Genomic DNA, 14,954 nt, shown 5'->3' with positions numbered 1-14,954 from the left:
ACCCCAGGTGATGGTTGCATCATTCACCTGCACAACTCCAACCTGGTTTTAAGGGTGCTCCTCCTGCTCTGCAGCACCACAAGAGGGCTGGATAAAGCCCACCATCATCCAACCTTTCCAAGAAACAAGCTGACTGCACACCTCATATTAGCTGGGAAAGAAAAATCTGTCAAAATTAAAAACCAAGATGGGAAACCCAGCCTCTTGTAGAGGATGACAGTGCAAGGGCTGTGGGACACAAAACCCTCTGAAGGATCAAGCACCCTTCCAGCACATCTGGGGCTCATGCAGTCAAATAAAACAGCAGAGAATCCCACCGTGGTGGGGGTTAGAAAGGACCTCTGGAGATCATCCAGGCCAATCCCCCCTGCTCAAGCAGGGGCACCCACAGCAGCTTGCCCAGGATCACAATGTCCAGGTGGGTTTGGAAGCTCTGCAGAGAAGGAGACTCCACAACCTCTCTGGGCAGCCTGCTCCAGGCCTCCAGCACCCTCACACCAAGGAAGTTTCTCCTCCTGTTCAGATGGAACCTTCTGGGTTCCAGTTTGTGCCAACTGCCCCTTGTCCTGTCCTTGGGCATCACTGAGAAGAGTCTGGCCCCAGCCTCTTGCCCTTCACAGGTCTTTTAGCTCTTGCTGAGCATTGCTCAGATCCCATCTGGGACTGCTCTTCTCTAGGCTAAACAGCCCCCAGGGCTCTCAGCCAAATCAATTTCCATCTTTATGTTGAATTACTATTAAACCTGAATCCAAACATGAGAACTGATGCTGACAGATGAAGCCTGAATACAAAGACCACTTCCATCACCTGAGCAGCACAGCAGAAACCAAAACACAGCTGAACACTCTGTGATCTAAGCAGAGAGCAGAGCAACCCCCACTGAAGCCATGGACCACTCCTGGTCCAAGCAGTCACAGAATTAATAGATCTGCTTCTATTTCAAAAATCTCCTTCCAAAGAACCTGAACAACCCCTGAGGTTCATCACAGCTCTGCTGTCCATGCCAGCAGCCTGGAGGACTCAAAGCAATAAGCTGCACAACTTTTAATAGCAGTTTGAAGGGACAGCTAAGGAATGGAGGGTATGAAACAACCACCCAGCTTTTAGAGTATGGCAACAAATGGAGCTCTAGAACTAACGGTGTGGTCAGGAAACCAGATATGACACCTAGAATAGAAGCATGATTAAACACAGGCCACCTTTAATGAAAGCATCTCTGCTCCTGTTACAAAGACATGGAGCTGATGGCATCTGGGGACAGTCTTTGGTGCCCAGAAACAGGACAAGGGGCAACAGGCACAAACTGGAACCCAGGAGGTTCCATCTGAAACGGGAGAAGAAAATTCTTTGGTGTGAGGGTGCTGGAGGCCTGGAGCAGGCTGCCCAGAGAAGTTGTGGAGTCTCCTTGTCTGGAGAGCTTCCAAACCCTCCTGCACATTGTGATCCTGGGCAAGCTGCTGTGGGTGCCCCTGCTTGAGCAGGGGGTTGGACTGGATGATCTCCAGAGGTCCCTTCCAATCCCCACCATGCTGGGATTCTGTGACATGAGATGAAAACTGGGAAGAAGCCTCAAATAAAACCAGCTGGAAGTAGAAGCTGATTTTTCTCCCAAAGTTTCTGTGTAAAGTAACAACTTTTGCAAGCTCAGCAACAGATTCCCAGCTCCCATCTCAAGATGGAACCACCAATGGTCCCCATGCCATTGTGTGGGGACAGCTTTCCCTGCTCGTGACCGGCAATAGCAAGGCTCAGGGTGCAGCAGGCAGGGAGGAAGTTCCCTCCAGCCCACAGTGACACCTTTTTCCCTTCAGCTGAACCTGAGAAGCCTGCATTGCATCTATTTGTAGCAAATTAGCTCAGAGCAGTTAAATCCTGTGGAAACAAAAAGGGGCTGAGGAGGAGATCTGAAGGTACGGCCACAGGAACAGGCTACAGCCCAGCAAAAAGAGAGGAAGGAAAAGCTTGAGGGGCAACAGCCACTGATGAGAAAAACAGAGCTCAGGAGGTTGGGCTGTGAATGAGGACAGGACAAAGCAGCAGAGGATTTGATTTCAGTGATGAATTGCAATATTACAGGTTCCACCTGAACAGGAGGAGAAACTTCTTTGGAGTGAAGGTGCTGGAAAGCCCTGGAGCAGGCTGCCCAGAGAGGCTGTGGAGTCTCCTTCTCTGGAGAGCTTCCAAACCTACCTGGGCATTGTGATCCTGGGCAAGCTGCTGTGGGTGTCCCTGCTTGAGCAAGGATGATCTCCAGAGGTCCCTTCCAACCCCAACAGTTTGGGATTCTGGGATATATTAAATTCTGACTGATCAGCTGTAGGTTTGAGAAGCAGAAGATAAAGTAGCTTTAGCTCTCAGGTTCATTTGTCCTAGGATTTAAACAATTCTTAAAAGCAGAACTGTTCTTCCTCTAGATTCAGAATCAGATTGCTCTGTGTCAGACATTTCTTTATCTAGGTGATATTTAAGGCATACTGGAGGGGAAAAGGGAAGAATGAAAGAAGGAAGAAAGAAAAAAAAGAAACAAGAAAAAAGGGGATAAAGGAAAAGCAATGGGGGGGGGAAAGGAAAAGCAATGGGGGGGGGGGAAGGAAAAGCAATGGGGGGGGGGAAAGGAAAAGCAATGGGGGGGGGAAAGGAAAAGCAAGGGGGGGGGGAAAGGAAAAGCAATGGGGGGGGGGAAAGGAAAAGCAATGGGGGGGGGGAAAGGAAAAGCAATGGGGGGGGGGAAAGGAAAAGCAATGGGGGGGGGGGAAAGGAAAAGCAATGGGGGGGGGGAAAGGAAAAGCAATGGGGGGGGGAAAGGAAAAGCAATGGGGGGGGGGAAAGGAAAAGCAAGGGGGGGGGAAAGGAAAAGCAAGGGGGGGGGAAAGGAAAAGCAAGGGGGGGGGAAAGGAAAAGCAAGGGGGGGGGAAAGGAAAAGCAAGGGGGGGGGGAAGGAAAAGCAAGGGGGGGGGGAAAGGAAAAGCAAGGGGGGGGGAAAGGAAAAGCAAGGGGGGGGAAAGGAAAAGCAAGGGGGGGGGAAAGGAAAAGCAATGGGGGGGGGAAAGGAAAAGCAATGGGGGGGGGAAAGGAAAAGCAATGGGGGGGGGAAAGGAAAAGCAAGGGGGGGGGAAAGGAAAAGCAAGGGGGGGGGAAAGGAAAAGCAATGGGGGGGGGAAAGGAAAAACAATGGGGGGGGAAAGGAAAAACAATGGGGGGGGAAAGGAAAAACAATGGGGGGGGAAAGGAAAAACAATGGGGGGGGAAAGGAAAAACAATGGGGGGGGAAAGGAAAAACAATGGGGGGGGAAAGGAAAAACAATGGGGGGGGAAAGGAAAAACAATGGGGGGGAAAGGAAAAACAATGGGGGGGAAAGGAAAAACAATGGGGGGGGAAAGGAAAAACAATGGGGGGGAAAGGAAAAACAATGGGGGGGAAAGGAAAAACAATGGGGGGGAAAGGAAAAACAATGGGGGGGAAAGGAAAAACAATGGGGGGGAAAGGAAAAACAATGGGGGGGAAAGGAAAAACAATGGGGGGGAAAGGAAAAACAATGGGGGGGAAAGGAAAAACAATGGGGGGGAAAGGAAAAACAATGGGGGGGAAAGGAAAAACAATGGGGGGGAAAGGAAAAAATTAATGGGGAAAAGGGGAATAAAGGAAAAAACACCAAAAAACAGTGGAAAAAAGAAAAAAGAAAGAAAAAAAGGAGAGAAAATAAAAGCAGGAAAAAAGTAAAAAAGGGGGAAAGGAGAAAAGAGGGGGGAAAAAAGGAGAAAAAAGAGGGAACAAAAAAAAAAAAGGAAAAAAAGGAAAAAAAGTGGAGGCTAGAAGAGGTTTTTCTAAGGCACAAATTCACAGTGTCCTGTTATTAAAGGCTGTTTCCCAGATAAGATCTAGAGGATGATGAGGTAGATCCACCCAAGCTCCCATCCCCAGGAATCTGCTGAGGAACCTCCTCCCTGTTGATCCTACCAAGCAACATAAAGCAGCAGAGATGGACCTGGGTTGGGGAATCAGTCCTGCCAGGCACGGAGCAGGGAAATGTAACAAGGTATGAGCAGGAAAAAAGAGAACAGAAAGAGAGTAAATCCTTGAGCTGTTAAAGTGCTGGAAAAGAAAATCATTTCCTCTCTCTTGATCCCTACCTTTGATGGCCTCCAGCAAGGAAATAAGCAATTACGTCAAATCCCTTTCACTCCAATCCCAAAGCTCCTCTGGCAGGGATAAAAATCTCTCTTACAGCCCAGGGAAAAAAAAAAATAAAAAAAATAAAAGTGCTATCCACGAGGCTTTTCCCAGCTGCAGAAGTTCCCAGCTAAAATATGGTATTAATAAGGTGCTGATCTGCCACTTTTCCCACATTTCAAGCAATTGGGAACTGTGCCTATGGGAGCAGCCCCGAGTTTTCCCACGGTGGGATCCAGCAGCAGCCCCGTGCCACAAACATTGCTCCAAACCTAGGATGGCAACTTCAGGATAGAAGCAAACAGACAACAAGATTATTTCTGAGCCCAAGCATTTGTTCTAAGTCCCAGACAGCCAGTAAAGGATGAAATGGTTTTTTACTGGAAAGAGGGGAGATGTAGGTTGGATGCTGGGAAGAAGTTCTTGTTGATAGTTGGACTCAATGATCTTATTTCCAACCAAAATAATTCTATGAGGGTGATGAAAGCCTGGCCCAGGATGCCCAGAGAGGTGGGAGATGCCCCAACCCAGTAATCATTCCAGGTCAGGTTCTTTGGGGCTCTGAGCAACCTGCTCTAATTGCAGCTGTCCCTGCTGACTGCAGGGGGTTTGCACTAGATGATCTCTCAGGTCCCTTCCCACCTAAACCATTCCATGACTCTATCAGTGCTTTAAAAACCCTTTAATTCCTCTAGAAGATGCCTGAAGCAGTGACAGGAGATCCATCCAAACACTAACCTATTATTTCCCTTGGTATTTAAGCTGAAAGTCCATCAAAGTCCTAAGGGGACAAACAGACAGCTACGTGGTGCAGCAGAAGGCACTCTCACACCTCCATTACTTTCAACCTCAGTGTCAAGTTTCCTCACCCTGTGTTAAATTGTGCTCTTTGACTGAGCTTTGACAGATTCCTTGCTCTTCTCCAGTGCCAAGTTCTCAACCAGTGGCCAGCAGCTACAGCAGAGACAGGACTGAAAGCCCCCAACACATGCTGGGTCCACCCACGGCAGGAGCTGCCTCACCAACCAGCCAGCCTGGCTGCTCCTTGTTCAAAAACTCCATCACTGAAGCATCAGAACACCATGACTGCTCTGCAGAACATCCCTAGGACAATGAAGATGTCAGTTGATGATGAATTAGATGCTTTGTACTCAATTCCATAGTTGCTCTGTAGCTCCAGCAGCTCTGAGGACTAAGTGAAACCCTGTCCCAAGCCAGAGAAAAGATTAATAGCTCAAGGGCCGTGTTCACAAGTTGTTCTGTGGAGACATAATGGCACAGCTATGAACTCTCACAAGTGCCAGGACCTTCAGTTTGAGCACAGGGGTTGGGCAGAAGTTAAACCAACTTCAAGCCTAAAGCCAAGCCCGCACCAAACTGCAGCTGGAAGAGCAGAGCTGCAGCTCCCCTGTGGTTGTCTCCAGTGACCACACTGGAAAGGTGACCTCGTGTCTCATGATCTCTGCCTCTGGAAGCAGTGCAGTGGGAGGGCAGCAGTGCAGATGTCCTCTGCAGGTTCCACATTTCCATTTTTCAGTCTCTTACACAAGTGGGTTTGGGGTTTTGGGGTTGGTTTTATGTTTTTTGTTTATTTTTCATTCAGCTAACTCCAGTAAGTGTTAAGACACCAGCTTCAGAAAGACACCAGCAGAACTTCTCCATGCTGACACTGTAACTGTGGTTACCAAATATTTCCCTCTTCATTCTCTTTGGTTTTTTTTTTTTTTTTTTGCTCACATGACAACATTTTCTTTCCCAGTACAGTCAAACAAGAGATGAATAGCAAGCCAGGACAAAAATCTGGTTAACCATACCTGATAAAAAAAAAAAAAAATTAGTTCTGGAAAGAGCCTGGACACAGAAGCCACACCTGCCCCAGGAATGTGACTCTACCTTCAACCAGGCAGTGAACAAACCTCTAGGAGGCCACATCAGAACTTCACATAGTTACAATTCACAATGACCAACCACTTCATTTATGAAGCAAAACAATGTTTGAGGCACTTTGGAGGGCAAGCTATTCAGGATTGACCCATGTCCTGGTCCCAAGGCTTATCTCCACTCAAGTCAACCACAGCAGACCCATTTCCCAGAGCTTGAGTTTTAAATTATCCATTTCAGGCACAAGTCAAATCACCAGTTCAAGCTTCTCTCCATGAAATAAAATAGAATAAACTGGATTTACAGAATCATAGAATGATTTGAGTTGGAATGGACCTCTGGAGATCATCCCGTCCAACACCCCAGAGCATGCTGCCCAGGATCACAACGTCCAGGAGGGTTTTGAATGACTCCAGAGATGGAGGCTCCACAACCTCTCTGTGCAGCCTACTCCAGGACTCCAGCACCCTTAAATTCAAGAAGTTCTTCCTCATCTTTAGCTGGACCTTCTTATGTTCCAGTTTGTGCCCATTACCTCTTGTTCTGTCACTAGGCACCACTGGCCCCATCCTCCTGACTCCTTGAAGCATTGATCAGCATTAATCAGATGCCTTCTCAGGCTACTCTTCTCCAGGCTAAGCAGCCCCAGGGCTCTCAGCCTTTCCTCCTCACAGAGATGTTCCAGACTCCTCAGCATCTTTATAGCCCTTTGCTGTCCCCTCTCCAGCAGCTCCCTGCCCATCTAGGTCCCCTAACCATTCTACCTTTCACACATTATAACCTAAAACCATCACTGCTTTGCAGCATTTGCTGGAACCAGGAGGTGCCCAACACTGGCTGCCAGCAGCATGGAGAGCCCAGCCCAGCTCCAGGAACCTGCAGCCCTTCCACAGGGAAAAGGCTTCTCCACACCACCCCCACACCACCCTGCCATGTTATTTAATGCAGATCATCCTTCCTGCAAACAACCCAGAAACCAGGAAAGGGAATGGGAAAGGGAGGGGTGGGGGGCTCTACATAGCATCTGGTGTGATGGACCGTGGGCTCTTCACCTTTCTTTGCTCCCATCAAGTCCCAGCCTGCCTCTGCCCCACCACAGCCCTCACAAGTAGATCACATAGCTGCTATTTCATGGCCAAGTAGCAAGCAGGGTGAGACAGATCCCTTCTTTTTCAATACAAGTGGAAAACAGTGAACATTTTTTTATCGAGTGCAGGCTGGCAGCCCTTTAACTCTCCTCACAAACAGAGTTCCAGGCTTTTTTTTTTTTCTTCTTTTTTTTTTTTTTTTTAACTGAAAACCCACCCATATCTGTGAATGTTCAAAGTCACTCTGACCTGTGGTGTTGAAATGAGCAACACAAGCACAGTTCTGGACTAAACTTTCCTTTTCGAACTTCAGACAAATATTTGTCCTACCTTAGCACAGATCAACACCACTTTTCCCCATTCCCCAAACCCTGGTGAACCACGTTCTCTGGCACATGAAAACAGCAACCTGTGCTGCAGAAATCAGCTAGGAGGAGACAGCACTACCTGGAAGTGCTTTGGGGGGCTGTTTGGACTTTGAATAGCTGACATCATCAGAATGGTTTGGGTTGGAAAGGACCTTCAAGATCATCTAAGTTCCACAGGCAGGGACACCTTCCACTAGACCATGTTGCTCAAGGCCCCATCCAGCCTGGACTTGAACACTTCCAGGGAGGGGACATTCACCACCTTCCTGAGCAACCTCTTCCAATCTCTCACCACCCTCACTGTAAAGAATTTTTTCCCAATCTCCAGCCTCTTCCAGCTTAAAGCCATTGCCCTTGTAAAAAGTCCCTCCCCAGCATTTTTGCAGCCCCCTTCAGGTACTGGAAGGCTGCTCTAAGGTCTCCATAGAGCCTTCTCTTCTCCAGGCTGAACACCCCCAACTCTCTCACAGCCTGTGCCCATAGGGAGTTGGTCCAACCCTCTGATCACCTTAGCCTGTGCCCATAGGGAGGTGCTCCAGCCCTCTGATCACCTTAGCCTGTGCCCATAGGGAGGTGCTCCAGCCCTCTGATCACCTTAGCCTGTGCCCATAGGGAGGTGCTCCAGCCCTCTGATCACCTTAGCCTGTGCCCATAGGGAGTTGGTCCAACCCTCTGATCACCTTAGCCTGTGCCCATAGGGAGGTGCTCCAGCCCTCTGATCACCTTAGCCTGTGCCCATAGGGAGGTGCTCCAGCCCTCTGATCATCTTCGTGGCCTCCTCTGGACCAACCCCAGCAGATCGATACAAAACACACATGATAGAAATTAAAGAATAATAAATAGGCAATCAGATGACCACAGATAAAAAGCTGCCACAACCCCAGGTCGTTTGCACTGTGATCTACCTCCAGGGGCTCAAAAAAAACAAAAGGTGGATAGCTTACAAGCTCAGGTGGCTCTGAACTGGTCTGCCTCTTCCTCAAAGAGGAAAACCTCTGCTGACTCCGCACAGAAAACCTTCGGAAGGACTCTCTGCTCCGGGATGCAAAGTGCCTGAAGGAGGAGGTTCTCTTGAAGGAGGGAGTCCTGCTTCCACCTTCCCCACCAGTCCTCTCGTGAGCAACTGCAGTAGTGACTAAATTTAGTGCTTCCTGCAAGGATCTCCGCACTGTGCCCATCCACTGGGTCATGTGAGTTTGTGCCACTGTCAGTTTGTCTCCAAGGTAATCCATTTTCATTTATTTCTTTTTTTTTTTCTTTCCCAGTAGAGATGAGAAATCAATATTCAGTAGCAATGACTGTAAAGTATAGATTTTCCTCAACAACCCTGATTTGATTTTTTCTTTCTTTCTTTTTTTTTTTAATCAAGAAGATGCCACTTGGAAAATATTCTCAGCATTAAACTGGAACCAGCAGCATGTTTCTGTTATTTTAACCAAGAGGAAAAAAAAAAAAAAATAAGCAAGGTGAAGGTGGAGGTTTGTCAAGTAGGGAAAAAAAAGAAAACACAAACCAACAAAAAAAACCCACAAAAAAATAAAAGACTTTTCCTACTTACACTCAGGATTTCCAGAGTTCCATCAAAACATGTTTAAATCAGCCAAGAGGGGGGGGGCAAAAAAAAAAAAAAACCCCACTAAAAAAATCAAGGTTTAAATCCACAGCCACTCGAAATGAGTCCATTTGCAAACAGGGAATTGGGTTTCTTTACTGTCTCATCTCAAAGCTGGGAAAGCAACTCCCTTCTGAAGCCAAGTTTGGGGTTTTGCTGTAAATACATCAGAAGGAGGAAAAAAATGGAATTCTTCTGGCTCGGCAGCTTCTCAGGTGACAGGAGAGCAAAGAAAGTTCTGATGCTTCCAGACAATCCATCTAGCAGCAAACCAATCGGATCTTCTGAGCAATAAATCCAGATTCTTTTCTTCCTCCCCCAACAAAAAGCTCTGCAGGCAGATATGGGGGTCAGCAGAACCCCCTCCTCAGCAGCCTGCCCATCTCCTGAGCCCTTCCCAGGCTTTTCCCCTCCAGCAGCACGGATCACAAGCTTGTGAGGCACAGGAGGCTGAAGGGGAGCAGTGTCAAACCTGCTGCCTTCAAGACCAGACTTGCTGGTGGCTCAGCTACTGCCAAGAGATCTTCTGAATGACATCAGCTCCTCTGCCTCAGGGGGGGCTTCGGAGCCACGGAACGATGCCGGCCACGGGCAAACGCTGTGCCGGCAGCCAGCAGACTTTCCCCAGCCTGCTGCACGGCTCCTCTCCTTAGACAACCTGCAGACCCACTCTGAAGCCACTGCTGCCCATCGCAGCTGTCTGCAAGCCCGTCCCAGTCTCAGCAGCAAGGTTTGCCATGGTCCCGGTCCCAGCAGCAAGGCTTGCCATGCTCGGCAGGCTCCCGGAACAAGGGGTTACAGGGCAGGCGAGAGCTGCCGCTGGCTCCGGTCTCGGGTTCCCTCCTCTCTGTCCCTGCCTGGCCTCTTCTCCAGAGAGGAGGAAACAATGAGGTAGGTGACAGAGCCGCAGAGGCTGCCCAAGGAAGGAGCTGGGCTGGGCTTTATTAGAGTACAGGCAGGGTTACCATGGCAACCCAGGGAACAGCATCTGCTTGCTGCCCGAGCAGGCAGGAGTTGCACGGATCCATTGGAATGATTCATAGTTTGCATATGTCACGTGGACCTGGCTGATTTTAACCCTTCCAGGAGAAAACAGGAGCGAGGTCCCTGCCAGGGAATGTCCCAACACCGACACCAGAAGGTTCCCCACTGGCATGGGGCAGGTGAGGACAAAACTCCCCTCCCTGCCCCAGCCCTGCCATCCCACGGGATGCTCAGCCAGCACCATCACGTGTAACTGGTTTATGATGTGATTTACAGGCTCAACCACCACACTTTCAAGGTAGTCACTGTGGAAGCAGGGTGAGATAATGATTAAGCCAGAAGCTCAAAACACAGCTGAACAGGTCTGACCATCTGAAGTTGGGTGGCTTTTTTTCCCCCTCCCCACTTTCATCGCTGTTAACTTTGGCAAGCGAGAGCTCATTGTCCTTCACCAACTCTGCTCCCTCCTCCTCATCACCTGGCTCACCATGGGGTAGGTGCCACCACTGCAAAGCCCACACTAGGTTGGGGGAATGAGAGGACCTCTGAAATAAAAGCAGGTAACAGATGTCACCAGCCATGGAATGCCTGGAAACCACCTGTAGGGGTGGACAGCAGAAAGAAAAGCTAAGGCTTTAGATCAGTACACACAAGTTGGTGTCCAAAGTCAAGACCTGACTAGTTCAGAACCAAGGGGAAGGAGAGACACAGGTCTGGAGGTAAGCCCACAAGGCATGTTGCAAGCTGCTCAACTTTCTTGTTTATTCAAGAGGTTTTAGTTGCTGTTGCCTAATTTGCCATACAAAGTACCACGGTCTTGCATCATCCTCTCCATCTCTAAAACACCCAGGAGGAGATTTAATGGAATGAGTTAACTTCCAGATAACATTTCATGAAATAGCTGTCACCAAGTCCTGCTGTCTCAGAAGTGCTACTTAACCATGCACACACACACCTATGATGCTGGGAGCCAGATAAGTTGTCCTGCATTTTAAGCTCTGCTTTCAAGAGTTGAACTCCACCAACCTGTAACTTATCTCCAAGAAAAACTTTGCTGACAAAACATAAGGTTCCATATCTTATTCCATGTGTTACTCTGAGAGAATCACAGAATACAATCAAAGACTCATTAAGGTTGTAAAAGACCTCCAAGATCATCAAGTTCAGTCGTCAACCCAACACCACCAAGGCCATCAAACCGTGCCCCAAAGTGCCATGGACACATGTTTCTGGAACACCTCTAGGGATGGAGACTCCACCACCTCCCTGGGCAGCCTGTTCCAATGCCTGACCACTCTTGCAGCAAAGAAACTTTTCCTAATATCCAACCTAAACATCCCCTGGTGCAACCTGAGGCTGCTTCCTCTCATCCTATTGTTAGTTACTAGGCGGAAGACATCAACTCCCACCTCGCTCCAACCTCCCTTCAAGGAGTTGTAAAGAAGGACGAGGTCTCCCCTCAGCCTCCTCTTCTCCAGACTAAACAACCCCAATTCCCTCAGCTGCTCCTCACATCCCTGCCCATCACAGGGGGGTGAAACTAAATGATCTTTAAGGTCCTTTCCAACCCAAACCACTCAATGATTCTACTCTTCAGTTTTGAACACATCCTATTCGTTTCAAACATTCTCAAGTCAGTCTAATAAAACTCCTCAGTGTGAAAATGGAACCTAGCCAGAAGAGAAAATCCTTTTCTTTCCTCTCAGCTCTGCTTTCAAAGAGCTACAGAGTTGGGGTTGTATGGAAATGGAAAGAAACCTTTGATCACACAGACCAAGAGCTGCACATTTCTGATCATGAAAAGAATTAAAACTTATTCTGACCCAGTTATGGATAATGTTCCATGGACCATGGAGATCCTGCACCCACAGCTGAAATTTAAGACTTGCCTTTTATGCTGTTTAATCTGAGCTCTAGAATCCAAACATCTCTGCACTTCGAAGCAGAGCTCTTGCTGCAGCACAGGGATCCTTCACCAGGCACTTTGCTATTTTGGAAGGTTTCAGGCTCTGTCTGACTTGGTATCCCCCCAAAATAGCAAGCAGAGAGCTCTGGGCTGTAGCTGCCATGCAAGTTAGTCAGCAGATCCTTCACCTACTAAAGAGGACAGGCAGAGCTCAGCTGGGACTTAAACCAACCTTCTGGAGCATTGCCTGTCACAAGATGGGAGGAGAGGCACAACCAGATTCCACCCAAGATCTGCAGAAGGTGGCTTTGCTACAGCTCACTGCATGAACCCTCTCAGATGGTTGCATGACTTGAAGAATCTGAAAATGCACTATGGAATATATTCCATTTTTTGGTTAGAACTCCCCTGAAAAGGGATTTTAGGATCTGAAAATGCACTATGGAATATATTCCAATTTTTTTGTGGTTAGAACTCCCCTGAAAAGGGATTTTAGGATCTGAAAATGCACTATGGAATACATTCCAATTTTTTGTGGTTAGAACTCCCCTGAAAAGGGATTTTAGGATCTGAAAATGCACTATGGAATATATTCCAATTTTTTGTGGTTAGAACTCCCCTGAAAAGGGATTTTAGGATCTGAAAATGCACTATGGAATACATTCCAATTTTTTTGTGGTTAGAACTCCCCTGAAAAGGGATTTTAGGATCTGAAAATGCACTATGGAATACATTCCAATTTTGTTTTGTTGTTAGAACTCCCCTGAAAAGAGATTTTATACCCAACTGACCATTTCCACCCTCAGAAAATTGAAGAACTGCTGGTTTGGGTCCATCTGCAACACTAAACTTTGCATCTTCTGGCTACCTCATGAAGACACTGCTAGGTTCTTGAGTACACACAGCATCCTAATTAGTGCTTAGATTTGCACCTCAATGAGCAGCATGGCAAAATGTTTAAGATAATCAGATGTGATTTCACCTCAAACACAACTGGTTGAAGATTTTTTTTTTTTTTCCCTGGGCAGCCTGTTCCAATGCCTGACCACTCTTGCAGCAAAGACATTTTTCCTCATCTCCAACCCAAACCTCCCCTGGCAAATTTCAGGCCATTTCTTCTCATTCTATCATCTGATATTGGGAAGAAGAGACCAACTCCCAACCTCACTCCGTTCTTACCAGAGGATGGAGTTTAAATTTCAAACCTTAGTGCATCATGCAGATATTGAGGACTGTTTCTTCACCTATGGACTAAAGATGCTGAAGGGTTTGGAGCATCTCTGTGAGAAGGAAAAGCTGAGAGCCCTGGGGCTGATTAGCCTGGAGAAGAGCAGCCTGAGAGGGGAGATCTGATCAGGGCTCAGCAAGAGCTAAAGGACCTGTGGGGGGGCAAGAGGATGGGGCCAGGCTCTTTCCAGTGGTGCCCAGTGACAGGAAAAATGATAAAACTGGAACCCAGGAGGTTCCATCTGAACAGGAGGAGAAACTTCTTTGGTGTGAGGGTGCTGGAGCCCTGGAGCAGGCTGCCCAGAGAGGTTGTGGAGTCTCCTTTTCTGCAGAGATTCCAACCCCTCCCTGGGCACATTGTGGTCCTGGGCAAGCTGCTGTGATTTACCCTGCTTTAGGAGGGGGGTTGGATTGGATGAGCTCCAGAGGTCCCTTCCAACCCCCACCATGCTGGGACGCTGTTATTTCAGAGCACACCCTGCCATGGGTGCCAGATCTGCTGCCTGTGGGCAGACACACATCAGACCAAGAAATCCCAAGCTCCCCAGGAGCACACCAACCTGTTCTCCCCAGGAGCACACCAACCTGTTCTCCTCCTTTCTTTCCAGGGCTCCCCAGAACATGCTGTTCTGCAGCACTCCACACAAACTTCCCAGCTGGCAAAAAGCTCCCAACTGTACTTTAATTAAACAACAGCACATGGGTTCCACATGGGCTCCATTTACTCCTCCTCTGGTGAATCCACAGGGCTTTTGAGAACCACCACCCACCAGAAGACAGCTCAACCTGTGAAGATGTTCTCAGTTTCCCAGCTGCCTTCAGTCCAGTAAGGGATTGTTTCTGAACAAGAACAGGACAAGACCATCTTCTGGCCTGGATAAATAGGGGTGATTACCTCACCCTGCAGCCAGCCTGGATCCATCAAGGGTCTGCAGCTTCAGCAAGCAGCAAGCACACATTGCTAACCAGCTCTGCATGACTAATTACCCCAGCAGCACATGGGACCTCGTTATTCAAACGTTGCTGGATGCTTTTATTAACATCTCTTCCACCTACCACTCCAAAACACAGAAGTAACAATCCCCGTTTCCCCACCCCACAGAAGAGAATTCTATAGCCACATTTTATTTCCCACAAGCTCCTTTCAGCTCATTAGCAGCTTCACCTGCTCTCAAATACATCTAATTTTTGCTAATGACTGTATAGGTTTGGGAGGTCAAATTCCATACAAGGTTGCCTAGAGCAGCACATAATCCACACACCAGGAGAGGCAGGTGGAACTTGCAGCCCAGCCTCATGATGAGTGGGAGCTGTTTGAGGCCACAGAGACTTCAGAGATGATTGCAGAAGGTTCTAGAGAATGAGTTTCATGAGGAGCAGCTGAGAGAAGTGGGATTGTTCAGGCTGAATGAAAGGAGGCTGAGGAGAAACCTGACACTCTGTAAGTCCCTGAAAGAAGGTTAGAGCCAGGTGGGGTCTCTTCTCCCAAGGAACCAATGGTAGGACAAAGAAATGGCCTCAGGTTGCCTCACGGGAGGTTTAGGTGGGACATGAGGAACAATTTTGTGCCTTCCCAAGGCAGTGGTGGAGACCCCATCCATGGAGGGGTTTCAAAGCTGTGGAGATGTGGTGCTGAGGGCCATGGTTTAGTGCTGAGCTGGCAGTGCTGGGTTAAGGGTTGGACTGGATGAGCTGGAAGGTCAGTTCTGTGATCACC

General features: G+C 48.3%; 1 protein-coding gene across 2 annotated transcripts in view; it reads right to left on the bottom strand.

The window, feature by feature from the left end:
- KIAA1671 (KIAA1671 ortholog) overlaps positions 1–14,954 on the bottom strand; it is a 74,935-nt gene that overhangs the window by 21,575 nt on the left and 38,406 nt on the right. Inside the window, exon 6 of one of the 2 annotated variants that reach the window (XM_054392602.1) lies at positions 8,404–8,409. In XM_054392602.1, coding sequence (XP_054248577.1) covers positions 8,404–8,409 — 6 coding nt within the window. Of the gene's footprint in view, positions 1–8,403; positions 8,410–8,452; positions 8,778–14,954 lie in introns of those variants that run through there. The other variant, XM_054392603.1, reaches the window with a different exon arrangement.

The sequence above is a fragment of the Indicator indicator genome, chromosome 26 (genome assembly GCF_027791375.1).
Source record: "Indicator indicator isolate 239-I01 chromosome 26, UM_Iind_1.1, whole genome shotgun sequence".
NCBI classification, from domain to species: domain Eukaryota; kingdom Metazoa; phylum Chordata; class Aves; order Piciformes; family Indicatoridae; genus Indicator; species Indicator indicator.
This window is presented reverse-complemented; position numbering and strand designations above follow the sequence as displayed.